Source organism: Amblyraja radiata, chromosome 1 (genome assembly GCF_010909765.2).
Source record: "Amblyraja radiata isolate CabotCenter1 chromosome 1, sAmbRad1.1.pri, whole genome shotgun sequence".
NCBI lineage: Eukaryota > Metazoa > Chordata > Chondrichthyes > Rajiformes > Rajidae > Amblyraja > Amblyraja radiata.
The window spans coordinates 121,400,621-121,428,168 of NC_045956.1; the positions used below are offsets into that span (position 1 = coordinate 121,400,621).

Sequence of the window (27,548 nt, forward strand, 5' to 3'; positions counted from 1 at the left end):
CTAAGGAAGACATAAATAATCTGCCGGAAATAGCAGGGGACCGCGGGTCAAAGGAGATAGAGGAACTGAGTGAAATCCAGGTTAGTCGGGAAGTGGTGTTGGGTAAATTGAATGGATTAAAGGCCGATAAATCACCAGTGCCAGATAGGCTGCATCCCAGAGTACTTAAGGAAGTAGCTCCAGAAATAGTGGATGCATTAGTGATAATTTTTCAAAACTCTTTAGATTCTGGAGTAGTTCGAGGATTGGAGGGTAGCAAACGTAACCCCACTTTTTAAGAAGGGAGGGAGAGAGAAAACGGGGAATTACAGACCAGTTAGTCTAACATCGGTAGTGGGGAAACTGCTAGAGTCAGTTATTAAAGATGGGATAGCAGCACATTTGGAAAGTGGTGAAATCATTGGACAAAGTCAGCATGGATTTACGAAAGGTAAATCATGTCTGACGAATCTTATAGAATTTTTCGAGGATGTAACTAGTAGAGTGGATAGGGGAGAACCAGTGGATGTGTTGTATCTGGACTTTCAGAAGGCTTTCGACAAGGTCCCACATAAGAGATTAGTATACAAACTTAAAGCACACGGTATTGGGGGTTCAGTATTGATGTGGATAGAGAACTGGCTGGCAAACAGGAAGCAAAGAGTAGGAGTAAACGGGTCCTTTTCACAATGGCAGGCAGTGACTAGTGGGGTACCGCAAGGCTCAGTGCTGGGACCCCAGCTATTTACAATTTATATTAATGATCTGGATGAGGGAATTGAAGGCAACATCTCCAAGTTTGCGGATGACACTAAGCTGGGGGGCAGTGTTAGCTGTGAGGAGGATGCTAGGAGACTTCAAGGTGACTTGGATAGGCTGGGTGAGTGGGCAAATGTTTGGCAGATGCAGTATAATGTGGATAAATGTGAGGTTATCCACTTTGGTGGCAAAAACAGGAAAGCAGACTATTATCTAAATGGTGGCCGATTAGGAAAAGGGGAGATGCAGCGAGACCTGGGTGTCATGGTACACCAGTCATTGAAAGTAGGCATGCAGGTGCAGCAGGCAGTGAAGAAAGCGAATGGTATGTTAGCTTTCATAGCAAAAGGATTTGAGTATAGGAGCAGGGAGGTTCTACTGCAGTTGTACAGGGTCTTGGTGAGACCACACCTGGAGTATTGCGTACAGTTTTGGTCTCCAAATCTGAGGAAGGACATTATAGCCATAGAGGGAGTGCAGAGAAGGTTCACCAGACTGATTCCTGGGATGTCAGGACTTTCATATGAAGAAAGACTGGATAGGCTTGGCTTATACTCGCTAGAATTTAGGAGATTGAGAGGGGATCTTATAGAAACGTACAAAATTCTTATGGGGTTGGACAGGCTAGATGCAGGAAGATTGTTCCCGATGTTGGGGAAGTCCAGGACAAGGGGTCACAGCTTAAGGATAAGGGGGAAATCCTTTAGGACCGAGATGAGAAGAAACTTTTTCACACAGAGAGTGGTGAATCTCTGGAACTCTCTGCCACAGAGGGTAGTTGAGGCCAGTTCATTGGCTATATTTAAGAGGGAGTTAGATGTGGCCCTTGTGGCTAAAGGGATCAGGGGGTATGGAGAGAAGGCAGGTACGGGATACTGAGTTGGATGATCAGCCATGATCATATTGAATGGCGGTGCAGGCTCGAAGGGCCGAATGGCCTACTCCTGCACCTATTTTCTATGTATCTATGTATCTATTCTACTGTGCCCTGCAGAACCCAACCAAAAATAACTTCCCCGTTACAAAATAGTTAATCATTATCCTTTGCTCACTTCCACTGGGCTCATTAATTTTGGATCCAGCTTACCAGTTTCATTAGCTTCTCATGAGCTTTATTAATATTAACTTTATTAATTAACATGTTATGTGGACCATGTTAAAGCTGGAGATAGGAGTGTAAGATGATAAGCATTTTGTGTGAAAAATACAAACCTGAGCCCTTTTCTCCCTCATCTCTTGTTGCTGTATTCGTCGCTTTTCACGTTTTTCCTGGAGTTTTTCAACTTCTTTAACACAACTTGATTTTCTACGTGCTGAAAAGTAAATTAACCATAGGTTAGAGGACAAACACCAAGGGTTGTTGGTTCTAAACCGATGGAGAATATATTAAAAAACTAAAACATTTCTTTAACATTGATAAAAGTAGATACATTATTTGGGACAAAGACCCATCATTTATTTATTTGCCTCTGTACTCCACAATTTGACATTTGTAATTAAAAATAAATCATATGTGGTTAAAGTGCACATTGTCAGATTTTAGTAAAGGTTTTTTTTTTACACATTTTGGTTTCACATGTAGAAATTACAGCTGTGTTTATACATAATCCCCCCATTTCAGGGCACCATCATGGCTTCACAGGCGTTTGTAATTGCTCAAGTGTGTATAATTGCCTCCTTAACGCAGGTATAATAGAGTTCTCAGCACCTTGTCTTTCCTCCAGTCTTTCCATCACCTTTGGAAACTTTTATTGCTGTTTATCAACATGAGGACCAAAGTTGTGCCAATGAAAGTCAAAGAAGCCATTATGAGACTGGGAAACAAGAATAAAACTGTTAGAGACATCATCCCAACCTTAGGCTTACCAAAATCAACTGCTTGGAACATCATTAAGAAGAAAGCGAGCACTGGTGAGCTTACTAATCATAAAGGGACTGGCAGGTCAAGGAAGACCTCCAGAGCTGATGACAGAAGAATTCTCTCCATGATAAAGAAAAACCCCCAAACACCTGTCCTACTGATCAGAAACACTCTTCTGGAGTCAGGTGTGGATTTGTCAATGACCACTGTCCGTAGAAGACTTCATGAACAGAAATACAGAGGCTACACTGCAAGATGCAAACCACTGGATAACCGCAAAAATAGGATGGCCGGGTTACAGTTTGCCCAGAAGTACTTAAAACAGCAACCACAGTTCTGGAAAAAGGTCTTGTGGACAGATGAGACGAAGATTACATATATATGGATGTTACTAATTACGAAGATTACTGACGGAGTGTACTGATATATACAAATAAAAATGCAATGTTTGTAAACTAGCCATTCATGACATACCCACCTATGAAATCTTAACGAAAAGATTGGGAAAATAAATGATTATATACAGTTTATTGCTGTTTAGTGTGTCGAATTAAGTGTTACTGAGTTTATAAACTTCCATTAGCTGGATGAAGATGTTATATTTGTTTTTTTATCAACTCAATTCTTAACCATCTGCTGTGCATTTCCGGTTTATGACAATCAAGAAATGTGCCAATCCCACATCAAAGAACAAAACACATTTTGGTCTTACTTCAACAACATATTGCTCTATTGGGAGCTGGATTCCGTGCTGCGGGCTATTTACTTCTTGGCTCAGGGAGATCTCAAACGGGGGGGTGGGGGGGGGGGGGGAAGAGAGAGGGAGAGGGGGAGTGAGGGAGAGAGGGAGGTTGGCGGGCAGGCAGAAGGTGCTGAGGTGGTGGCTGGTTACGCTGTCTGGTCCCGGCGGCCGCTCGCAGCCACCCAAGCTTTCCAACTAGCTAGTGGAGAGTTCCTTTCCACAGCATGTGGGAAGTCTGGCCCGAGTTAGCACGGCCTGGGCTAACAAAGTAGCAAACTTGGCTGGACCGCCAGGGGTAAAGTTACGGGGAGGGCAGGAGCGTTGAGAAGGAGTGGGTTGGGGATCATTGCAGCAACTCACTCACCGCTGCCGCGGAGCTCTGGGTGCAGAGCCATCGCATTGTGGCCGGGGAGGGAAGTAGCTCAGGCAGCTGCGAGCGGCCGCCATGCGGAACCAGCCGCCACGCCAGCGCCTTCTGCTGGCCCGCCCGCCAGCCAACCACGGTGGCCTTCGGCACAGACGCAATCGGTGGAGGGGATGGTTGGCGGGTAGCTACTGGACGGAAGGCTGGCTGCTCTGTTGGGCTCTCTCTCTCCCCGTTATGTGATCTCCCTGTGCCAGGAAGTAAATAGCCCGCAGCACGGAATCCAGCTCCCCATAGAGTAATGTTAAGCTACGTAATATTGAGCACCAGAGGGCGCTGTTACTTTTTCTATTAAATTTTCTAATTATCTTAATTAATTAGTGTGCAACTTTTGGCACTGACGAGTTACGAATTCCTTCTTAATGATATTTTATCTAAACCTGTGCCAAATTTCAGGTAGATACCAGACATAGGTCACGAAAGTTAAATTCTAGATGCTTTTTCGATGCTCGGCCCACGGCCTACCAGCATCTTCTCCTTTACAATTTAACTAGATTAAGTGGGAGGCCTGGTCCTGGTCAACGCAACCCGTTTCCCAACGCAATAGTCAACCACTCACCCGTACCCCCAACGTAATATTGCACCATTCACGTAATATCGCAGACGCACGCAATATTGCACCATTCACTCATAGCCCCCAACTGCGCAGGCATGGCTCATTTCCCCTCATCCCCTAACACTCCCTCCCACTCTGCTTCACCCTTCCTTTCCCTCCCCCAACTCTCCCTCCCTCTCCCCTCCCCTCAGTCACTCCCTCCCTCCATAACTCCACTCCCCTCCATACCGGAAGTGGCGGCGCTGTTAACAGCTGCGGCTCGCCTGCAGTCCGTCTGTCTTTACTTTTTTCTGTTGTTTTTTTTGTCTTGTTTTGGTTAAGTTTTAGTTTAAGTTTTAGTTTGTTGGGTTGTGTTAGGGGGGGGGGGGGGGTGAAACATGTTTTCTGTCTCTTCCTTCGGGGGAATGCGACTTTTTCGTGTCGTATCCCCCTTCTCTGCCTCCGTCTGCGCTGAGGCCTACTGGTGGAGCTGGCGGCCTCCAGCCTGCGACTGACCCCGAGGCTCCGGAGGCAGAGCCAGCCAGGACTCACCAACGAGAGGCTGGCCATCTTCGGGGCTGAGGCAGCGGTGGCCCGACTTGCTGGTGCGGCGTTCTGGCTTTCGGCGGCGGCCTGGAGCTGATGCACCGGGGCTCGGAGCTGAGACTGTGGGACCCGGAGCTGGGGCGGCTGCCCGGAGCTGGGGCAGCGGCCTGGAGCTGGGGCAGCGGCCCGGAGCTGGGGCAGCGGCCCGGAGCTGAGACTGCGGGACCCGGAGCTGGGGCGGCGGCCTGGAGTGGAGACTGCGGGACCCGGAGCTGGGGCGGCGGCCCGGAGCGGAGACTGCGGGACCCGGAGCTGGGGCAGTGGCCCGGAGCGGAGACTGCGGGACCCGGAGCTGGGGCGGCGGCCTGGAGCTGGGGCGGCTGCCCGGAGCTGATGCTGTGGCGGGCCGTCTTGGAGCGGAGACGGCGTTCCGGCTTTCGGAGGCGGCGACATCACCACGGAGGTCCGCTGGACTGGAGGGCGGCATCTCCGTCCTGGATCGATCGCCTCAGCGCAGAGGGAGAACAAGGAGGGAAGAGACGGAGACTAAGACTTTGCCTCCATCACAGTGAGGATGTGCTTGGTTAACTCACTGTGGTGGATGTTTAATTTGTGTTTATTGTATGTTTTGTTTTTATTGGTTCTGTGTATGAGAACCAATGCAGGCAACATAATTTTGTTCAGACCGAAAGATCTGAATGACAATAAAGGAATCTAAATCTAAATCTAAAATCTACCCCCTCCAATCCCTCTATCGCCCACTCCTCACCTCCCCCTATCCCACCCATTATCCCTCCTGAACTTCCTCAATGCCCTCCTCTGCCTCTATTCCCCCTCCTCCCCCACTTTCCCCCTCTCCCTCCCTTCCCCTTCCTCTCCCTCAATCCCCCCCACACTCTCCTCACCTCCCTCGTGGCAAGTACGTACAATGTACGTAGCGGGTACGTTGGACCTCGTGGACGTCTGGTAGCGGCTCGTAATGCTAACGGCAGGTACTCGGAAACGCGGTAAGTTAGTGAAACTTGTGAAGTATTTTCAACAGTGATGAAGTACCACGAGTTTGATTTTTTTAAACTCGGGAGAGCTCTTGGGTAAACTCGCGTCGTGGGACAGGCCCTTTACTGCAATGGCGGCGGCGGCGGAACAGACGGACACGGGGGGACGGGATCGCCAATGCGGGATAGATGGGTGAGTGATGAGGGAGAGAGACGGGACCTGGACCTCCACTGAACCATCCCCCACTGCCGCCGGTGGTGGGGGAGACGATAGACAAGTTACTATGAGGAGGGAAAAGAGGAGTTTGTAAGTTGGGACAGGCTGCCACCGGTGGGGCAGGAAGGGGCGTCGCCGTCCCGGCCGTGGCATTGACTGACAGATGAGACCAATCTGCATGGTGCTAACTGAAGGAATCTGTGCATGTGCGGTTTTACAATATACCACGTAACATTTACAATGTACCACTGATCGGAACAAAACTTGTTGCACAAGCAGCACAGGAGAACAGTGAGTAATCTGACAAAAAACATAGCGCTATCATGTACCGTTTTTGCGCAAATAGAAAAACCGCGCAAACCGGAAGTGCACAGGATCAGAGTTTTAGTCACGTATAGATAGATTTAAAGGATTATCTAGTCCTTCCAAATCGAACTTCCCCAGTGCTAGTGCTCCTTTACCCCCACACAATCCTTTGTGCCTCATATTTAATACACCTCTACACCAATGCATCTGTGGCTCAGGTTGCAATCCAGTTACCATTATCTTTTAGCTCTTCTACATTTTGACCCTATTCTTCTCTGTATCATTGTTTGCCCTCTCACTTCAAGTTCCTCTCCAATCCTTCCAAACAAATGGCCTTAACTCAAACACTAAAAAGACAACACAGCCTTTGGTACTAACACATGCAGCGGCAAAGCACTGTGTCTATTCCCTGAAATATACTATTTCCCATCACTGCTTCACTCCTCTAATGTGATTTAACCCATCCACCATTTTACAGTGGTCAATGTGCTCATTGTCCCCACAGTCCTTGTTTTTGAGTCAGTAAGAATCAAGCAAATGAAAGGGCTTAGGTTCCTCTAAAGATATCTTCAGGATCCCATTACTTGCCTTTACTGTAACTCTAGGCTCTGTGCCATTTTAAAATACGTGTAATTGAGCAAAATACAGGCACTTTCAATTTCCAAGTCACCAAACAACAATCAAAATTAATCAATACTTGTTACCTAATTAACTCAAGAGACTGGTAGGCCACTTGCTTCCATTGCAAATGAAATCTACACAATAAATATTTGAAAAAGTCCACACTTCATTAACACTATGTATGTGCTGTGGTAAATCTGCCTTAACTTCACTTAGTCCCAACGTAAAACATCTATTAAGTGCATTTTGTACAAGCTTTACAGACACAATCACATTCCACTTACCTGGTGGTGCAAAATCTTTTTTTCCAGACTGGGCTGGAGAGATATCTGTAGCACTACCATTCTGATGAGCAGCTGACGAATGCTCTGGAAGCTGGCTAGGTCTTGATCTTGTTGATGCCACTGGGAGAAAGAAGAATAAATGATTACATCAAAGCTTCTCAAGATCAAATTCAACAATTCATAATTGTAATGCATACATTTGAACAAGATGTTTTCTATAATAAGCCACCCACACAAGTAATCCAAATACATGTTATGCAAGTACAGTCATATAGTACAGAAATTGGCTCTTTGGCTAATTAAGCCCATACTGCCCATCTATACTAATCCAAGTAGCCATCATTAGGATCATACATCCTGTGCATTGCCTATTGAAGTGTTTGCCCAAATGCATCTTTAGTTCAGTGATTGACTTTCCCCTGCAACCCCATGTCCCTACTCTTCCATAAATAACAGGACAGAAAGTTTAAAACATTGAGAAGATTAAGGTTGGGTAAAATCAAGATGGTTGTGAGAAATGAAATGGTCAACACCGAATTGAAGGAATTATATTTGAATGCATGTAGCATAAGGAAAAAAGTGGATGAACTTGTAGCACAGTTGGAAATTGGCAGGTATGATGCTGTAGGCATTATGAAGACGAGGCTGCAAGCGGATCGGAGCTGGGAGCTGAAAATTCAGGGTTATACGTCCTATCGGAAAGACAGAAAGGTGGGCAGAAGGAGTGGGGTAGCTCTGTGGTTAGGAATAAATATCAGTCCTTAGCGAGGGGTGAAATGGGATCAGAAGATGTGGAGTCATTGTGGAAAGAGCTGAGAAATTATATGGGTAAAATGACTCTAATGGGAGTTATTTACAGGCCCCCAAACAGTAGACAGGACATAGGATACAAGTTACATCAGGAGATAAAATTGGCATGTAAAAAAGGCAAGGTGGTCATGGGAGATTTCAATATGCAGGTAGACTGGGAAAAACCAGATTGGTACCGAACCTCAAGAAAGGGAATTTTTATAGTGCCTCCGAGATGGATTCTTAGAGCAGCTTGGAGTGGAAAAGGCAATTCTGGATTTAGTGTTATGTAATGGACCGGATTTGATAAGGGAACTCAAGGCAAAGGAACCATTAGAAGTTGTGACCACAACATGATAATCTGCAATTTGAGAGGGAGAAGGTGAAATCGGATGTGTCAGTATTGCAGCTGAGCAAAGGGGACTAAAGAGGAATGAGGGAGGAACTTCCAAAGTTGACTGGAAAGGGACGCTAGCAGGGGTACACTGTGGAACAGCAATGGCACGAATTTCTGGGAATAATCCAGAAGACGCAGGATCTTTTCATTCCAAAGAGGAAGAAAGATTCTAGGGGGAGAAAGCTGACCGAGGGAAGTAAAGGACAGTATAAAACTAAAAGAGAAGGCATATAACATAGCAAAGATTAGTGGAAAGCCAGAGGACTGGGAAGCTTTTAAAGAACAACAGAAGGTAACTAAAAAGGCAATACGGGGAGAAAAGATGAAATACGAAGGTGAGCTAGCCAATAATATAAAAGAGGATAGCTAGAGTTTCTTCAGTTATATAAAGAGAACGAAAGAGGCAAGAGAGGAAGTTGGACCACTGGAGAATGATGCAGGAGAAGTGATAATAGGGAATAAAGAAATGGCAGAGGAGTTGAATAACTTTTTTGCATCAGTCTTCACAGTGGAAGATACCAGTAATGCACCTGAAATTTCCGTACCTGAAAAGTGTCAGGGGGTGGAAGTTAAGCGGCCTTTTCATGGGGCGAGTTGATGCAAGATGTCACAAGAGTGAAGAGGTCGTGGTCCAGCACGAGTCTCGCACGATATAACGGGGATAGATAAAGAGTTCCCACGGTACTCGGCATTTATGTTATTTGTGCGAGTGACTTGGCCGTTTCCCGAGCTTTCGCGTTAAATCTTGAATGAACATCGTGAACTACACGTGACACAAATGATGTAACTTTTTTTTTCACACACTATATATATCCTCCCTTGGTTGAATCGGCTCATTTGGAGACATGCCTATACTAAATAATTTAGAGTACAGGATGTTGGTTTTTTTCATTGACGCGCTGCATGCAGCTGCCCACTATGTGCATCGAAAACGCTTGCTTGAAGGCAGAAGGGAGAGATTAATTAAAAAGAAAAGCATAAAAAGCTGGAGTAAGTCAGCGGGTCAGGCATCATCTCTGGAGAAAAAGAACAGGTGACGATTCGAATCGGAGCCCTTCTTCAGACATCCTAATCGGAATTGAGTCTGAAGATGTGTCTCGTCCCGAAACATCAGCTTTTTTTCTCCAGAGATGCTGCTTGACTCGCTGAGTTACTCCAGCTTTTTGTGTCTGTCTTCGGTTTAAACCAGCATGTGCAGTTCACTCCTTACACGGGTCTCTGTACAACATTGATTGGTAGCGTTCCGGACCCCTGGACCCGAGGACTTCGACCTGTATCTCTCAAAGAAGTACATGTGAATAATTTCTCACGGACCATAAAAATGCATAACCTTTCAGTAAAGTCCCTTTTAAAGTCCCTTTTAAAGATTATAGTTATTTTCTTGAATCTCATTAACATAACTCATGAATAAGTTGATGTCCATATGAGGGGTGGAGATGGATAAGTCACCTGAACCAGATGTACTGTACCCTAGTGTTCTGAAAGAGGTGGCTTAGAGATTGTGGAGGCATTGAAAGTGATATTTCAAGAATCACTAGAGTCAGGAGACAATTGATTGGTAAATTGCCAATATTACCCCGTAGCACAAGAAGAGAGTAAACCAGAATAGTGAGAACTATAGCAGGGCTCAAAATTAGCGGTTGCCCAGTTGCCAATGGCAACCCACAGACCCACCGGGCAACCTAAAAGCCATGCCATTTTGCCCGACTTGGCAAACACCCTCTCTATCTTTCTCTCTCTCTCTCTCTCTCTCTCTCTCTATCTTTCCCTCTCTCCCCGTCTCCGCCGGCTGTCCGTGACTCGGGTCTCCGTCCGCTCCTCGTCCGCCGGCACGGCCAGCCGCCTTACACATGCGCACAACCACAGCCAGCACCAAAGATCCTATAGCGAAGATCTTTGGCCAGCACATCATCAGCCGTGGTTGTGCGCATGTGCCGCCCTGCACACTCGCACTGCCTCTGCAACTGGTCGGCGTCAGCCACTTTCTCCCTCCCTTTGCATGGTGGGAGATTTGGCCGCCATTGCTGTCCACTCGCCACGACCGCTGAAAACCAACGCAGAATCGCTCCCTGGAGAAACTCTTGCTTCTTGGTTTCCTGGTCCTCAAAAATATTCGAAATGGAATTTAAATAGAATTTAAACACCACCACCAAACTCTGAAAAATAACAGCCTATTGCATTGTATCTGTTTATTTATTGCATATATATATATATATATATGGTCTACGGTATATAGTCACAGTGAACTTTTATCCCCTGTTCTGTATTATGTTTACATATTCTGTTGTGCTGCAGCAAGCAAGAATTTCTTTGTCCTATCTGGGATACATGACAATAAAACTCTTTTGACTCTTGACTTGGATTTAAACAAAAAAGGTTTCTTGGGGAAAAAAAGAGCTACCTTAAATGTAATTGCTTCTGGTTGGGTACCTATAGTAGGGTGAAGATGGATAAGTTCCATGCTTTAATTGTGCGGCGGAACTCCAAGGAGCAGTCAACATCTCTGGATAGAAGAAATTGGGTGACGTTTCGGGTAGAGACCCTTCTTTAGATTTCCTCTGGTTTTAATTTAAAAATACAACGTGGAAACAGGCCCTTCGGCCCACCGAGTCCACATTGACCACCGATCACCCGTACACTAGTTCTATCCCACACATTAGTGACGCAAGTCAAGAGTGTTTTATTCTCTCAAGTCTCATTGAAATCCTTACTTGCAGCAGCACAACAGAATATGTAAACATAGTACTCTGTAAACAATGTTATAAACGAGAAAACAAAACAGCGTATATTTACATATGAATATATAACTATACACACACACACACACACACACACAATTTCCCTCCTGGGATTAATAAAGTTCTATCGTATAGTATCGTGTGTGTAGGAAAGAACTGCAGATGCTGGTTTAAACTGAAGATAGACACAAAAAGCTGGAATGACTCAACAGGTCAGACAGAATCTCTGGACAAAAGGAAAATATTCCGTTTTGGGTTGGGTCTGAAAAAGGTTCCTGCACACCTTTGGAATGTGGAAGGAAACAAGAGCACCCGGAGAAAACCCATGCGATCAAAGGGAAAAGGAGCAAACTCCATACAGACAGCACCCATGTTCAGGATCAATTCTGGGTCTCTGGCAATTTTAGGCAGCAACTTTATGGCCAATGTACTGCCCCATAGTCTTGAACTGAATTAAAACATACAGTAAAGGGGGACATAGCATCACTTAGAGATTTAAGACTGAAAATGGATTGTTTATTTTTTTTTTAGTAACCAAAGCTATCAACGTATAATTTTTTGTGTGTTGGAAAATAAAATATAGAGGCACAGCTGGTGGACTTGCTGCCTCACACGCCAGGGATCTGTGTTCGATCCTGTCCTCAGGCACTGTGTTGAATTTGCAAATTCTCCCTGCAAGCATGTAGGTTTCCTCCCACATCCCAAAGATGCATTGGCTTTGTAGGTTAACTTGTCTCTGTAAAATTGCCCCCAATGTGCAGGGAGTGGGTGAGGAAAGTTGGATAACAGAACTTGTGTGAATGGGGAACAAAAATGCTGGAGAAACTCAGCGGGTGAGGCAGTATCTATGGAGCAAAGAAAATAGGTGACGTTTTGGGTCGAGACCCTTCTTCAAACTGATGTGAGGGTGCAGGGGGTGGGAAGAAGAAAGGAAGAGGCGGAGACAGTGGGCTGAGGGAGAGCTGGGAAGTGGAGGAGAAAGCAGGGACTACCTGAAATTGGAAGTCAAGGGGGGAGGTGAAGCGACAAGTGAAGCATTTCTTGCGGTTGCAAGGGAAAGTGCCAGGAGAGGGGGTTGTTTGGGTGGGAAGGGACGAAATGACCAGGGAGTTACGGAAGGAGCTGTCTCTGCGGAAAGCCGACAGGGGAGGAGATGGGAATATGTGGCCAGTGGTGGGATCCCGTTGGTTGACAAAGCTGGAGAAAATCAGCGGGTGAGACAGCATCTATGGAGCGAAGGAATAGGCTACGTTTCGTGTCGAGACCCTTCTTCAGGCTGATGTCAGGAGGGGGGGGGGGGGTCGGGAAAAAGGAAGAGGCGGAGACAGTAGGCTGTGGGAGAGCTGGGAATGGGAGGGGAAGGAGGGAGAAAGCAAGGACTACCTGAAATTGGAGAAGCCAATGTTCATACCGCTGGGGTGTAAACTACCAAGCAAAATATGAGGTGCTGTTCCTCCAATTTGCGGTGGACCTCACTCTGGCCATGGAGAACACCCAGGACAGAAAGGTTGGATTCGGAATGGGGAGTTGGTGCTGAGCCACCGGGAGATCAGGTTGGTTATTGCGAACTGAGTGGAGGTGTTGTGCAAAGCGATCGCCAAGCCTGCGCTTGGTCTCACCGAGGTTGATCATACGCTGAATAATCCAACCAGAATTTTGTTTGGAAGTGGAAAGAAATAATAGAAATTGCATTCATTGCAATGTGTAAAAGGAGATGGGATACTGTATTGTAATTTTGCTGCATGTCATTGTGGTATATATCATGTCTTGATTGGTGAATATGTTTAGTTTGTTACTTTATTTGGAGCAGAAATAATATGTGACTGCTTCATTGACCATAATTCTGACAGGTAACTACGCACTTTGTCCGAGCACATTATCGCACGTGTCATGCAAGCCGTCTTAAATGACCACCTAAACTGTCATTTGCCAAACTAAAAAGCTGCCTAGGTTGCCCGGCTGGCAACAGGGAAAAAAAGTTAAGCGAGAGCCCTGCTATAGGTCAGTTAGTCTGACTTTGGTGGTTGGTAAGATTTTAGAGTCCATTATAAAGGATGACGTTACGGAGTGCTTAGAAGTTCACGATGAAATAGGCCAAAGTTAGCATGGCTTTGTGAAGTGGAGGTCTTGCTTGACAAATTTGCTGGAATTCTTTGAAGAAGTAAATAGCAGGACAGACAAAGGAGTGTCAGTAGATGTTGTTTACTTAGATTTTCAGAAAGCTTTTGATAAGGTGCCACACATTAGGCTGCTAAGGAAAATGAGAGCCCACGGTATCAAAGGGCAGACAGCATGGATAACAGGTTGGCTGGATGGCAGTACTTAGAGTGGCAATAAAGGGGGCTTTTTCTGGTTGGCTGCCAGTGACAAGCGGAGTTCCACGGGGGTCACTGCTGGGGCCGCTACTCCTCGCATTGTTAATGATTTGGACGAGGGTTTGTGGCCAAATTTGCGGATGATACGAAAATAGGTGGAAGAGCAGGCAGTGTAGAGAAAGCAGGGACTCTGCAGAAGGACTTGGACAGGTGGGAGAGTAGGCAGAGAAGTGGCAGATTGAATATAGTGTAGCAAAATGTGGAGTCACGCATTTTGGTAGTCGGAATAAAGACTATTTTCTAAATGGGGAGAGAATCCAGAAATCGGAGGTGCAAAGAGACTTGGGAGTGCTGGTGCAGGATTCCCAAAAAGTTAATCTGCAAGTCGAATCGGTAGTAAAGAAAGCAAACTCAATGATAGCATTTATTTCAAGAGGGCTCGTATACAAAAACAGGGATGTAATGCTAAGGCTCTATAATGCGCTGGTGAGGCCGCATTTGGAACATTGTGAGCAATTTTGGGCACCATATCTGAGTAAGGATGTGCTGGCTCTGCAGAGGGTCCAGAGGAGGTTTACAGTGAATGATCCCGGGAATGAGTAGGTTAACCTAAGATGAGTGTTTGTCAGCACTGGGCCTGTACTCGCTGGAGTTTAGAAGAATGAGGGGGGACCTCATTGAAACATACAGAATAGTAAAAGGCTTGGATAGAGTGGATGTGGAGAGGATGTTTCCTCTAATGGGAGAGTCTGGGACTAGAGGTCATAGCCTCAGAATTAATGGACGTTATTTTAGGAAGGAGATGAGGAGAAAGTCAGAGGGTGGTGAATCTGTGGAATTCTTTGCTACAGAAGGCTGTGGAGGCCAAGTCAGTTGATATTTTTTAAGGCAGAGACAGATAGATTCTTGATTAGTACAGGTATCAGAGATTATGGGGAGAAGGCTGGAGAATGAGGTTAGGAAGGAGATGTAGATCAGCCATGATTGAATGGCGGAGTAGACTTAATGGGCCGAATGCCCTAATTAGGCTGTGGGCCGAGGAGCTTTATTCTGCAGTTTCGTGACCCAAGTCACCAAACTACATGAAATTTTCACATATTGTGTAAAAATATTTATATAAATCACCCCTGAAACTCGATATGAAGAAGACTTGCACATTTTTATTAAATTAGAGAAAAACCGGAAAAATGTCGGGAATTTTTTAGTCCAATCAAAGCACATTTAACATTGAGTTGTCTGCCAGTTAGCCAATCACACGCTTTGTTTCAGGCTAGCACACAAAATGGCTGAGGGGGCTTCACAGATGCCTGTTTTACTGGAGATTCCGATGTGTTGTTCTGTGGAATAAATGTCGTGGAAACTTGCAGCAGGTTAATTGTATTTAGTGGGAAAAGCATTAAAAAGGTTGAAGAAAGTGCTACGAAGTGGATTAAAGTGCAAGAAAGTCTTCAAAGTCCCTGCTGATGTGCTGGAACACAAAGAAGGCCCCCATGAATCAATTCTAACTAAAAGGTAAGACTAAAGTCTGAATTTATGAAAATCTATCTGTATGGACTTTAATTAATTTAATTGCACCATTTTATAATGTGAATAAATTCATTCATTCATTCATTCCTTATTCATCATTCACTCACTCACTTACTCATTCATTCATTCATGAAATTGAGGGCCTAAACTATAACACAGTCAATTAAACATTTTCACTAATGCCAGCTTGTTGTAGAGTAATAAGTCTTTAACAACTAATCTCGGAGCTGCCTGCGAAAACTTACCGGGAAAAAGTGCTCTGATCGCGGGACATAGGTACTCGTGGTAAAGAGCGATCGATATCCCTCCGTTTTTCTCCCGTTATCGGGGTCTGAAAACGACCGCTACAGACGGCACTATGTACAGCCTCCCGCCCCCCCCCCACCCCCCCGCCCGCCCGCGGAGATGATCCGCGGCTCCGCGATCGCGAATCGGCCGCTTATTCATTGAGACCGCGGCTTCACTTTACCGCGAGTACCTAGGCCCCGCGATCGGAGCACTTTTTCCCGGTAAGTTTTCGCAGGCAGCTCCGAGATTAGCTGTTAAAGACTTATTACTCTACAACAAGCTGGCATTAGTGAAAATGTTTAATTGACTGTGTTTTAGTTTAGGCCCTCAATTTCATGAATGAATGAATGAGTAAGTGAGTGAGTGAGTGAATGAATGAATAAGGAATGAATGAATGAATTTATTCACATTATAAAATGGTGCAATTAAATTAATTAAAGTCCATACAGATAGATTTTCATAAATTCAGACTTTAATCTTACCTTTTAGTTAGAGTTGATTCATGGGGGCCTTCTTTGTGTTCCAGCACCTCAGCAGGGACTTTGAAGACTTTCTTGCACTTTAATCCACTTCGCAGCACTTTCTTTAGCCTTTTTAATGCTTTTCCCACTAAATACAATTAACCTGCTGCAAGTTTCCACGACATTTATTCCACAGAACAACACATCGGAATCTCCAGTAAAACAGGCATCTGTGAAGCCCCCTCAGCCATTTTGTGTGCTAGCCTGAAACAAAGCGTGTGATTGGCCAACTGGCAGACAACTCAATGTTAAATGTGCTTTGATTGGACTAAAAAATACCCGACATTTCTCCGGTTTTTCTCTAATTTAATAAAAATGTGCAAGTCTTCTTCATATCGAGTTTCAGGGGTGATTTATATAAATATTTTTACACAATATGTGAAAATTTCATGTAGTTTGGTGACTTGGGTCACAAAATCCTATTTCTAGACACATTTTTGATGCTCGGCCCACAGCCTAAATTCTACTCCTATCACTTTTACATGACCTTATGACCAACAGCTCCTCCCTTATCATCATGAGAACTAAACAGCTCTTCCAGATCAGGAAAGGATTCATATGTACCTACTCCAACCTCGCTCACTGCATTCTGCGCTCTTGATGTGGCCTCAGCTACTGTATATTAGCAAGCCCAAGTATAGACTAGGTGATCTTTTAGTAGAGCAGCTACTCTCTGTCCGCAACGGCAATATTGAGCTCAAAGTTGCACACCATTTCAACTCCTCTTCCCATTCCTACACCAACCCATCTGTCTTCGGCCTTCTTCACTTCACAGCAAGGCCAAATCCAAAGCAAAGAAACAGCACCTCGTGTTGTGCCTGCATAGTCTCCAACTCAATGGTATGAACATTTAATTTTGCAATGTTAGGTAACTCTTACCCTTATTCTCTTCTCTCTTCTTCACATCCATCCAAGTTCTCTTATCTGTTTTTTCCAAAATCTCCCTTGCCTGTTATCCAGTTTCTTTCCCCTCTCTTATCTGTTCCATCCCCGCAAAACACACACACTCAACCTACAGGGTCTCTTAACTCTTCTTCCAACTGTCCATTATCCATCCCTTATTTGGTTCTACCTATCACCTTCTCGCCTCTACCTCTCCACCTAGCTCCACTGACCGTTTTGATTTCTCTACCCAACGCCCACCAGCTGCTCTCTCCTAAATTCAATCCTTCTGAAACCATCTCCAGCTACCCATCATCGCCCATCTCACCTAGTTCCACCTATTGTACACCAGCCCCTACCTCATCCCTCCCTCTCACTTCTTGACACTAGCCATTTCCTTTCTACACTCAGTCCTAATTCAGGGTCAACAAAAGGATGGAGTAAAGGAAAGACATAGAGAACCTTGTGTGATGGTGTCAGATCATCAACCTACACCTTAAATGCCAGCAAAATGAAAGAATTGGTTATTGACATAAGAAAATACAGGGTTGTGGGTTGTGGGGGGGACACAACCCTGTCCTCATCAACAGACCTGCTGGAATGATGCTTCAAGTTCCTTGGCATCCACATCCACATACCAGACTGATTCCTGGGATGTCAGGACTTTCATATGAAGAAAGACTGGATAGACTCGGCTTATACTCGCTAGAATTTAGGAGATTGAGGGAGGATCTTATAGAAACTTACAAAATTCTTAAGGGGTTGGACAGGCTAGATGCAGGAAGATTGTTCCTGATGTTGGGGAAGTCTAGGACAAGGGGTCACAGCTTAAGGATAAGGGGGAAATCCTTTAAGACCGAGATGAGAAAAACATTTTTCACACAGAGAGTGGTGAATCTCTGGAACTCTCTGCCACAGAGGGTAGTTGAGGCCAGTTCATTGGCTATATTTAAGAGGGAGTTAGATGTGGCCCTTGTGGCTAAAGGGATTAGGGCGTATGGAGAGAAGGCAGGTATGGGATACTGAGTTGGATGATCAGCCATGATCATATTGAATGGCGGTGCAGGCTCGAAGGGCCGAATGGCCTACTCCTGCACCTATTTTCTATGTATCTATGTATCACCAGCAACCTAACCTAGACACCGATGTGGTGATCAAAAAAGTGCTTCAGTTTCTTTGGCATCTGAAATGATTCAGCACGCCCACAAGGACTCGCTCGAACTTCTACAGATGCACGGTAGAAAGTATTCTAACGGGATGCTGCTGAGCATGGTAAACTAACTGATCTGCTTTTGAAAACTTGAATCTGTAGAGCCCAGTCAAGACTCATCACTCGCAGCCATCCAGGCTATCTTCATGGTGCATTGCATCAGGTACGCTGAAAGTGCGGTCAAAGATAGCTGCCAACCTGGCCATTCCTATTTCTGTCCTCTACCATCTCGGAGAAGAAACAGGATCTTAAAAATCCAGATGTCCAGACTCAGTAACTTCTTCCTACGACCATCAGACTCCTTCTTGGAAATCCCCCCTTACTCTTATCTCCAGCTCATTCAGTTATTTCATTGATTTTTTTTGTACTACTTCAAATTACATGACAATTGTTACACCATTCTGCTATATTGTAATGATTGTTGTATTTATTGCTGTACTAATTGCATTCATCGTTTACTCTATGACCTTTGAGTGAATTGGGAATTTCATTGCACCCTGATGTGTATGACAATAAACTAATCTGAACTTCTAGGTGCGTACCCAAAACGTCAACTATTCCTCTAGATCCACATATTTCACCTTACCCACCAAATTCACCCAGCAGATTGATTTTTGCTCCAGATTACAGCATCTGCAGTCTCATCTGTCCCTAATAGCCTCACTTCACATTTTTCTCTGTATTACATCTACTGTCTATCTGTCCATCTGTCCATTCTGCCAGCCTATGATTAGCTTTAAAATAAAAGAAATTAAAATAATTAATATTAATTTGCCACGCTTCCTTTGACATATTCTCTTGGAATTAAATTATCAAATTGCCAAAAAACATACTTCAAAATTACCTCGGTTATCTTTGGCAGGAGTTTCATTCTTAGCAGCCACAGTTCGGCGATTCTTCAAAATAAAGCACAAGCAATGTTATCATTTTAAAGGTGGAATTAGAGATACATAAAAACAATAACCAACCATCAAGCTCATTCTTTCTGAAAGGGCATACCAGTAACTGTGGTTTCTTTCACTGCTATAAGTGATGGCAGAGGATTGAATAAGTAATGTGGATGGTAAGTAAGGGGAAAGGTTGCCTTTTTGAGGCAGCGACTCTGATAAATCCCTTCGATGGTGGGGAGGTCAGAGCCGGTGATGGACTGGGCAGTCTGCACAACGTTTTGTAGTCTTTACCGCTCCTGGACGTTCAAGTTGCCGAACCAGGCAATGATGCAACCAGTCAATATGCTCTCCACTGTGCACCTGTAGAAGTTCAAGGGAATCCTGTTTGATATACCGAATCTCCTTAATCATCCCAGGAAGTAGAGACACTGATGTGCTTTCCTTATAATTGCATCAGTGTGCTGGGTCCAGGAAAGATCTTCGGAAATATGCACGCCCAGGAATTAGAAGATTTTGACTCTCTCCAGCATCATCCCATTGATATAAACAGGATTGTAGGTCCTCATCCTCTTCCAAAGTCCACAATCTGGTTTTACTGATATTGAGAGCCAGGTTGTTGTGCTGCCACCATTTGGTCAATCTCACTTCTATACTCTGACTCATCGCCATCTGTAATTCGTCCCACAATGGCGGTGAAGTCGGCGAACTTGACGATGGAGTTCGCACTATGTCCGGCTACAAAGTCATGAGTATAGAGTGAGTAGAGCAGGGGGCTGAGCACGCAGCCTTGAGGTGCTCCCGTACTGATGTTAATGAGGGTGATGTATGTCTGCCAATTCGAACAGACTGTGGTTTGTGGATGAGGAAGTCGAGGAGAAGAACTACTTCAAAGTAGACATACCTTGAGGAGATTTTGCAGTGGAGCAGACAAAATGTGCAGGAAAGAACTGCAGATGCTGGTTTAAACATATATCTCCGGTTCCTAAATATTTAAAATATTATCAAATCCTTTCTTGATTGCATCATGCGATGAACCTCAATAGGCCAATTGGTTACATAATTGGTCAGTGTCATACAGCATAGAAACAGACTCTTCAGTCCAACTAACCTATGTTGATGCCTCATCTAAACTAATCAAATTTACCTTAGGTTAGCACTAAGATGGCACCTGTCTGTGGCGGCATGTTGCCAGCAGCACAGCATCAAATATAGTAGTTTTCAGCTTACCTGTATAAAAGAAACAGCAGAAACCAGCAATGCAACTGACAAGCTGCTAATGCATTTAAACGCATTAGTGCTATTGCGATCTACCGGTAGCAATGGAGCTGCCGACTGCAAGGGAATTCCCGATCGCAGGGGAATCCCCGACCTGGCGGAGGATCACAGGAACAGTAAGTACTGTACCTGCAAACACCGGAAAGGCCTCCATGGTGTCCAGAAACATGGCCGGCGGGTTGGACTATGAGTCAGACTGAAGCGTAGGGGACTTTGACCCCCTCTCCCTACCATCCTACTAGCCAATGTACAATCACTGGAAAATAAAGTGGAGGACTTAAGGTCAAGTCTGCTTTACCAAAGGGAGCTGAGGGAATGGTTTGTGTTCTATCTCACAGAGACATGGCTCACCCCCAGCTCCCCAGACTCAGCGGTCCAGCCTGAAGGGTTCTCCATCCACCGTATGGACCGTACACTGGCATCTGGGAAAGGGTGAGGCGGGGGCGCCTCCCTCATGGTCAACTCTTCGTGATGCTCAGACGTGGCAGTCCTGTCGAACTCCTGCTCTCCGCACCTGGAACATCTGGCGGTGAAGTGCCGTCCCTTCTACCTCCCGAGGGAATTCACCTCCATCATCCTGACTGTGGTCTACATCCCACCCCAGGCAGACGTCTGTCTGGCATTGGAGGAGCTGCACGCCGTGGTCAACAAGCACCAGACAGCGTATACCGAAGCGTTTACCACCATAACGGGGACTTCAACAAAGCCAACCTGAAAAAAATCACTCCCAAACTACCACCAACATGTCGCCTGCAGCACCAGAGGATTAAACACCCTTGACCACTGCTACACGACCATCAAAGATGCCTATCGCTCTATCCCTCGCCCTCACTTTGGGAAATCCGACCAATACAGGCAGCAACTGAAGAGAGCACCTCCAGAGGTGAGGACAGTACAGAGCTGGTCTGGGGAGGCAGAGGAACAACTACAGGACTGCTTGGAGTCAGTAGACTGGGCAATGTTAAAGGACTCAGCAACGGACCTGAATGAATACACCACAGTTGTTAGACTTCATAAGAAAATGTGTGGAGGACTGTGTTCCTACAGAAACCTTCCGAGTGTTTCCTAACCAGAAGCCTTGGATGAACCAGGAGATCCGCATACTTCTGAGGACCAGATCCCGGGCATTTAGGTCTGGTGACGCAGAGGTCTATAAGAAGTCCAGATACGACCTTGACCAGGCCATCAAAAAGGCCAAAAGGGATTTCTACCCAAAGCTGGAGGATGGGGCGGATGTTCGGCAACTGTGGCAGGGTTTGAATGCCATCACCTCCTACAAGGTGAAACCAGGAGGCAGCTCAAGCAACAGCGAAGCATCACTCCCTGATTAACTCACTGCGTTCTAAGCAAGCTTTGATATGGAGAACACTGATGTGCCTTACCGAGCCCCCATACGCCCTGATGGTATTACAGTCACAGAGGCCGACGTTAGAAGATTCTTCAGTGGGGTGAAACCTTGGAAACCGCCTGGACCTGATGGTATACCCGGTCGAGTTCTCAAAACCTGTGCAGACCAACTGGCTGGGTTTTTTGCAGACATTTTCAACCTCTCACTGCTGAGGTCTGAGGTTCCCCCCTGCATTAAGAGGGCATCAATAATACCGATGCCCAAGAAGAGGATGGTGACGTGCCTCAACTATCGAGCAGTGGCACTAATGTCTGTGGTGATGTAGTGCTTTGATAGGTTGGTTATGGTGGGTATCAACTCCTACCTCAACAAGAACCTCGACCCACTACAATTTGCCTACCGTCACAACAGGTCAACGGAGGATGCAATCTCACTGGCTCTCCACTTCACACGGGACCACTTGGACAATAAAAACACGTCAGGCTGTCGTTTATAGATTACAGCTTGGCATTCAATACCATCATCCCCTCCAAGCTGTTTACTAAGCTCATAGAACTGGGTATCTGTGCATCCCTCTGCAATTGGATTCTCAACTTCCTGATCCACAGACCACAGTCTGTTCGAATTGGCAGAAATATTTCTTCCTCATTAATAATCAGTTCGGGAGCACCTCAAGGCTGCATGCTCAACCTCCTGCTCTACTCACCCTATACACATCTTCAAGTTCGCCGACGACACCATTGTTGTTGGACGAATTACAGATGATGATGAGTCAGAACATAGATGTGAAATCGACCGATTGACCAAATGGTGCCAGCACAACAACCTGGCTCGCAATATCAGTAAAACCAATGAACTGATTGGAAGAGGAAGGATGAGGACCACAATCCTGTTTATGGTGGAGAGAGTCAAAAACTTCAAAATTCTGGGCGTCCATATTTCCGAAATTCTTTCCTGTACCCAGCACACTGATGCAATTATAAATAAAGCACATCAACGCCTCTACTTCCTGAGAAGTTTAAGGAGATTCGGTATGTCCAAGAGGATTCTCTTGAACTTCTACAGGTGTACAGTAGAGAGCATATTGACTGGTTGCATCATGGCCTGGTTCGGCAACTTGAATGTCCAGGAGCGAAAAAACTGCAAAATGTTGTGAACACTGCCCAATCCAACACAGACTCTGATCTCCCAACCATCGAATGGATTTATCGGAGTCTCTGCCTCAAAAAGGCAGCCAACATCATCAGAGACCCACACCATCCTGGCCACACACTAATTTCACCCCTGCCATCGTGAAGGTACAGGAGCCTGAAAATTGTAACGTCCAAGTTCAGGAACAGCTTCTACCCTACAGCCATCAGGCTATTCTATACTATTCTACCTGCCATTCTAGAGCATTGGCCCATCCTGCCAATGCTCTTTACATAAAATAAACTGCCATGTAGTGTCTCGGTCATTTCTGTGATCCACATCTTCACTGTGGGAACTGTTATCTTTTTCCAGAATTTAAGTATGTTTTTTCGCAGTTATTAAACCATAGTCAAGGAAGCGTCTTTGAAATATCGTTAGATTAGGGCAGCCCTCTGACATTCCTAATATTATTAGTTTTGAATTGGACTCCAATTGAATTTTAAGTGTTTTAGAAATGATATTGAATATTCCCGTCCAGAAGTTTTGTATTTTTATACAGGATACAAAAGAATGAGTTAGGGTGGCTGAATCAATTTTTGAAGGGTGAATTTGAGGAACTATGGGGTAAGAGCAGAAGAGTGGGGCAATTTAAATGGCTCATTCAATAGACAATAGGTGCAGTAGGCCATTCCGCCCTTCGAGCCAGCACTGCCATTCACTGTGATCATGGCTGATCATTCACATTCAGTACCCCATTTCTGCCTTCTCACCATATCCCCTGACTCCACTATCTTTAAGAAAAAAAGTAAGTAAGTTTATTGGCCAAGTATTCACATACAAGGAATTTGCCTTGGTGCTCCACCCCCAAGTAACAACATGACATACAGTGACAGTTACGAATGACTCAGAAAACACTAAACATTAATAATTAAACATTAATTTAAAAAGTAGGTTAAAATAATGTTGTGCGTGTCCTAAATGAAGTGGGTTTTTGCAGAAATTGTGGTTATACCACATCGGCCTCTTGTTTGCCAATCCACCAACGCTATTTCAGATGTTTGCCATTTTGGCCATAGACAGGATGCTCAGCCTCCCCTTGACAACTCTATCCTTCAGATCCTACACCAATCTGTTCCTGCAGCAGACGTTTACAAACTACAGCAATGATTAGCGAGTAAACATCACAATTTTGTCTGTCACACTTTTTTGAAGTACTTCCTTCAGTTTAGTTAATTACATAATACTGGCCTCCTTACAATTCTATGCTTGTAATCAAAGAATACATGTGTTACATAGATGCCTAGAACAGATAAGAGTCTCTGACAGCTTGATAAATAATTTCATCAGTGATATCTTCACTAGTGAAAACCGCTCTAATGCTCTTGTCATTCAAACTTTCTCAGCATTTTCCAGGGGTTAAAGAACATCATGACAAATTAAAATGGCAATTTTATAGGAAACACAGTGGATGGCACTTTGAAAGTAAAATTAATCTCCAAGACCAATTATCACCAATTATCACCAATTAGCACTGCAGTTACAAGCAGCAGAGCATACAAATACCCAACTGAAAGAACAATTATTCAACTGCTATTCCCCTACTTACAAAAATCAAAAAGAGCAAGTTTCCTCAGAATCATACAGATCTCATAATTCTGTCCATCTACAATCTAGATATACCCATGACTGCGTAGCGAGCCACAGTGCGAACTCCATCATCAAGTTCGCTGACGACACCACTATTGTGGGGCGTATCACTGATGGGGATGAGTCAGAGTACAGAAGAGAGATCGAGCAACTGTCCATATGGTGCCAGCGCAATAACCTGGCCCTGAACACCAGCAAAACCAAGGAACTGATTGTGGACTTTGGAAGGAGTAGGAGGGGGACCCACAGCCCCATTTATATCAACGGGTCGATGGTTGAAAGGGTCAAGAACTTCAAATTCCTGGGGGTGCACATCTCTGAAGATCTTTCCTGGTCCGAGAACACTAACGCAATTATCAAAAAAGCTCATCAGCGCCTCTACTTCCTGAGAAGATTACGGAGAGTTGTATTGTCAAGGCAGACTCTCTCTAACTTCTACAGGTGCACAGTCGAGAGCATGCTGACCGGTTGCATCGTGGCTTGGTTCGGAAATTTGAGCGCCCTGGAGAGGAAAAGACTACAAAAAGTAGTAAACACTGCCCAGTCCATCATCGGCTCTGACCTTCCTTCCATCGAGGGGATTTATCGCAGTCGCTGCCTCAAAAAGGCTGGCAGTATCATCAAAGACCCACACCATCCTGGCCACACACTCATCTCCCTGCTACCTTCAGGTAGAAGGTACAGGAGCCTGAAGACTGCAACAACCAGGTTCAGGAATAGCTACTTCCCCTCAGCCATCAGGCTATTAAACCTGGCTCGGACAAAACTCTGATTATTAGCAACCACTTTCTGTTATTTGCACTACCAGTTTATTTATTCATGTGTGTATATATTTATATCATGGTATATGGACACATTTATCTGTTTTGTAGTAAATGCCTACTATTTTCTGTGTGCTTAAGCAAAGCAAGAATTTCATTGTCCTATACAGGGACACATGACAATAAACTCACTTGAACTTGAGATTCACTTCAAAGGAACATTATGAAAAAATAATGATATATTAAATTAATTACAAGTGTACACATATTGTTATGGAATTAACATACCTTTGCTATCTTATTAGTTTTGATAGTAGGCGTTGGAGGTGGCGGTGTTTCAGGGCTTGGCTCAATTTCTTCATCAGGTGCAAGGTCTGGGTTAAGTGCAAAAACACTTTCGAGATCAATCTGTTAAATTGAAAGATTGTGCATATTATACATCAAAAAACTTTATTCATACGACTCAAAATTGTGCATTTTAAATCTGATGTCCATACAATGCTCTAATAGCTTCCATAGTGCAAGAACAAGTTAGTTGGACAACCTCAAGTTCAATTCTTTGTGCTAAGTTGATTGATCTCAGTCACTGTGGTGTGTAGTAGTGAGTAGAAAAATAAAATCTACCAATAATCCAGAAAGCCCTGCCAAAAATCTTGGAATTGTGTTAAACCATGATTCCCATAAATTAAGTGTTCAAGAAGGAACTGCAGATGCTGGAAGATCGAAGGTACACAAAAATGCTGGAGAAACTCAGCGGGTGCAGCAGCATCTATGGAGCGAAGGAAATAGGCGACGTTTCGGGCCGAAACCCTTCTTCAGACTGATGGGGGGTGGGGGGGAGAAGGAAGGAAAAAGGGAGGAGGAGGAGCCCGAGGGCGGGGGGATGGGAGGAGACAGCTCGAGGGTTAAGGAAGGGGAGGAGACAGCAAGGGCGGTAACGGAGGTAGAGGTCGTGGATGGGGCCCTGGTACGTCTTGAACAAGGATTGTTCAACGTACCCGACAAAGAGGCAGGCGTAGCTGGGGCCCATGCGTGTGCCCATAGCTACCCCCACCAGGATGGCCTCAAAGCCCTCCGGTTCTTCCTCGACCAGAGGAACAACCTATACCCAGCCACTGACACTCTCCTCCTCCTAGCGGAGTTGGTCCTCACCCTCAACAACTTTACGTTTGACTCCTCCCATTTCCTTCAAACATAAGGCGTAGCTATGGGCACACGCATGGGCCCCAGCTACGCCTGCCTCTTTGTCGGGTACATTGAACAATCCTTGTTCAAGACGTACCAGGGCCCCATCCCCGACCTCTACCTCCGTTACATTGACGACTGCTTTGGGGCCACCTCCTGCACCCACACACAACTGACTGACTTCATCCACCTCACCACCAACTTCCATCCGGCACTCCAATACACCTGGACCATTTCCGAGACTTCCCTACCATTCCTTGACCTCACCATCTCCATCTCCGGGGACAGACTTCTGACCGACATACACTACAAACCAACTGACTCACATGGCTATCTGGACTACACGTCTTCCCACCCTGCCCCCTGTAAAGACTCCATCGCCTACTCCCAATTCTTCCGCCTACGCCGCATCTGCTCCCAGGATGAGACGTTCCACACCAGGGCATCGGAAATGTCCTAGTTCTTCAGGGAACGGGGATTCCCCTCCGCCACCATAGATGAGGCTCGCACCAGGGTCTCATCCATACCCCGCAACACTGCTCTCTCTCCCCATCCCCGCATTCGCAACAAGGGCAGAGTCCCCCTAGTCCTCACCTTTCACCCCACCAGCCGGCAAATACAACAAATAATCCTCCGCCATTTCCGCCACCTCCAACGTGACCCCACCACTCGCCACATCTTCCCATCTCCCCTTATGTCTGCCTTCCGCAAAGACCGCTCCCTCCGCAACTCCCTTGTCAATTCTTCCCTTCCCTCCCGTACCACCCCCTCCCCGGGCACTTTCCGTTGCAACCGCAAGAAATGCAACACCTGTCCCTTCACCTCCCCCCTCGACTCCATTCAAGGATCCAAGCAGTCGTTCCAGGTGTCTCCTCCAACCTCATCTACTGCATCCGCTGCTCTAGATGTTAGCTGATTTACATCGGGGAGACTAAGCGGAGGTTGGGCGATCGTTTCGCCGAACACCTCCGCTCAGTCCGCAATAACCTACCTGAACTCCTGGTGGCTCAGCACTTCAACTCCCCCTCTCATTCCCAATCCGACCTCTCTGTCCTGGGTCTCCTCCATTGCCAGAGTGAGCAACACTGGAAATTGGAGGAACAGCGCCTCATATTCCGCCTGGGTTGCTTGCGTCCGGATGGCATGAACATTGAATTCTCCCAGTTTTGCTGTCTCCTCCCCTTCCTTAACCCTCGAGCTGTCTCCTCCCATCCCCCCGCCCTCGGGCTCCTCCTCCTCCCTTTTTCCTTCCTTCTCCCCCCCCACCCCCCATCAGTCTGAAGAAGGGTTTCGGCCCGAAACGTCGCCTATTTCCTTCGCTCCATAGATGCTGCTGCACCCGCTGAGTTTCTCCAGCATTTTTGTGAACCTTCCC

At 45.6% G+C, this 27,548-nt stretch overlaps 1 protein-coding gene across 2 annotated transcripts in view; it reads right to left on the reverse strand.

Annotated features, from left to right (window-relative positions):
- Positions 1-27,548, reverse strand: part of kif2a (kinesin family member 2A) — a 116,653-nt gene that overhangs the window by 68,886 nt on the left and 20,219 nt on the right. For both annotated transcript variants that reach the window (XM_033030010.1, XM_033030015.1), the window contains exons 3-6: positions 25,277-25,396; positions 18,781-18,832; positions 7,270-7,389; positions 1,951-2,051 (exon numbers count right to left, since the gene is read on the reverse strand). In XM_033030010.1, coding sequence (XP_032885901.1) covers positions 1,951-2,051; positions 7,270-7,389; positions 18,781-18,832; positions 25,277-25,396 — 393 coding nt within the window. The remainder of the gene's footprint in view (positions 1-1,950; positions 2,052-7,269; positions 7,390-18,780; positions 18,833-25,276; positions 25,397-27,548) is intronic.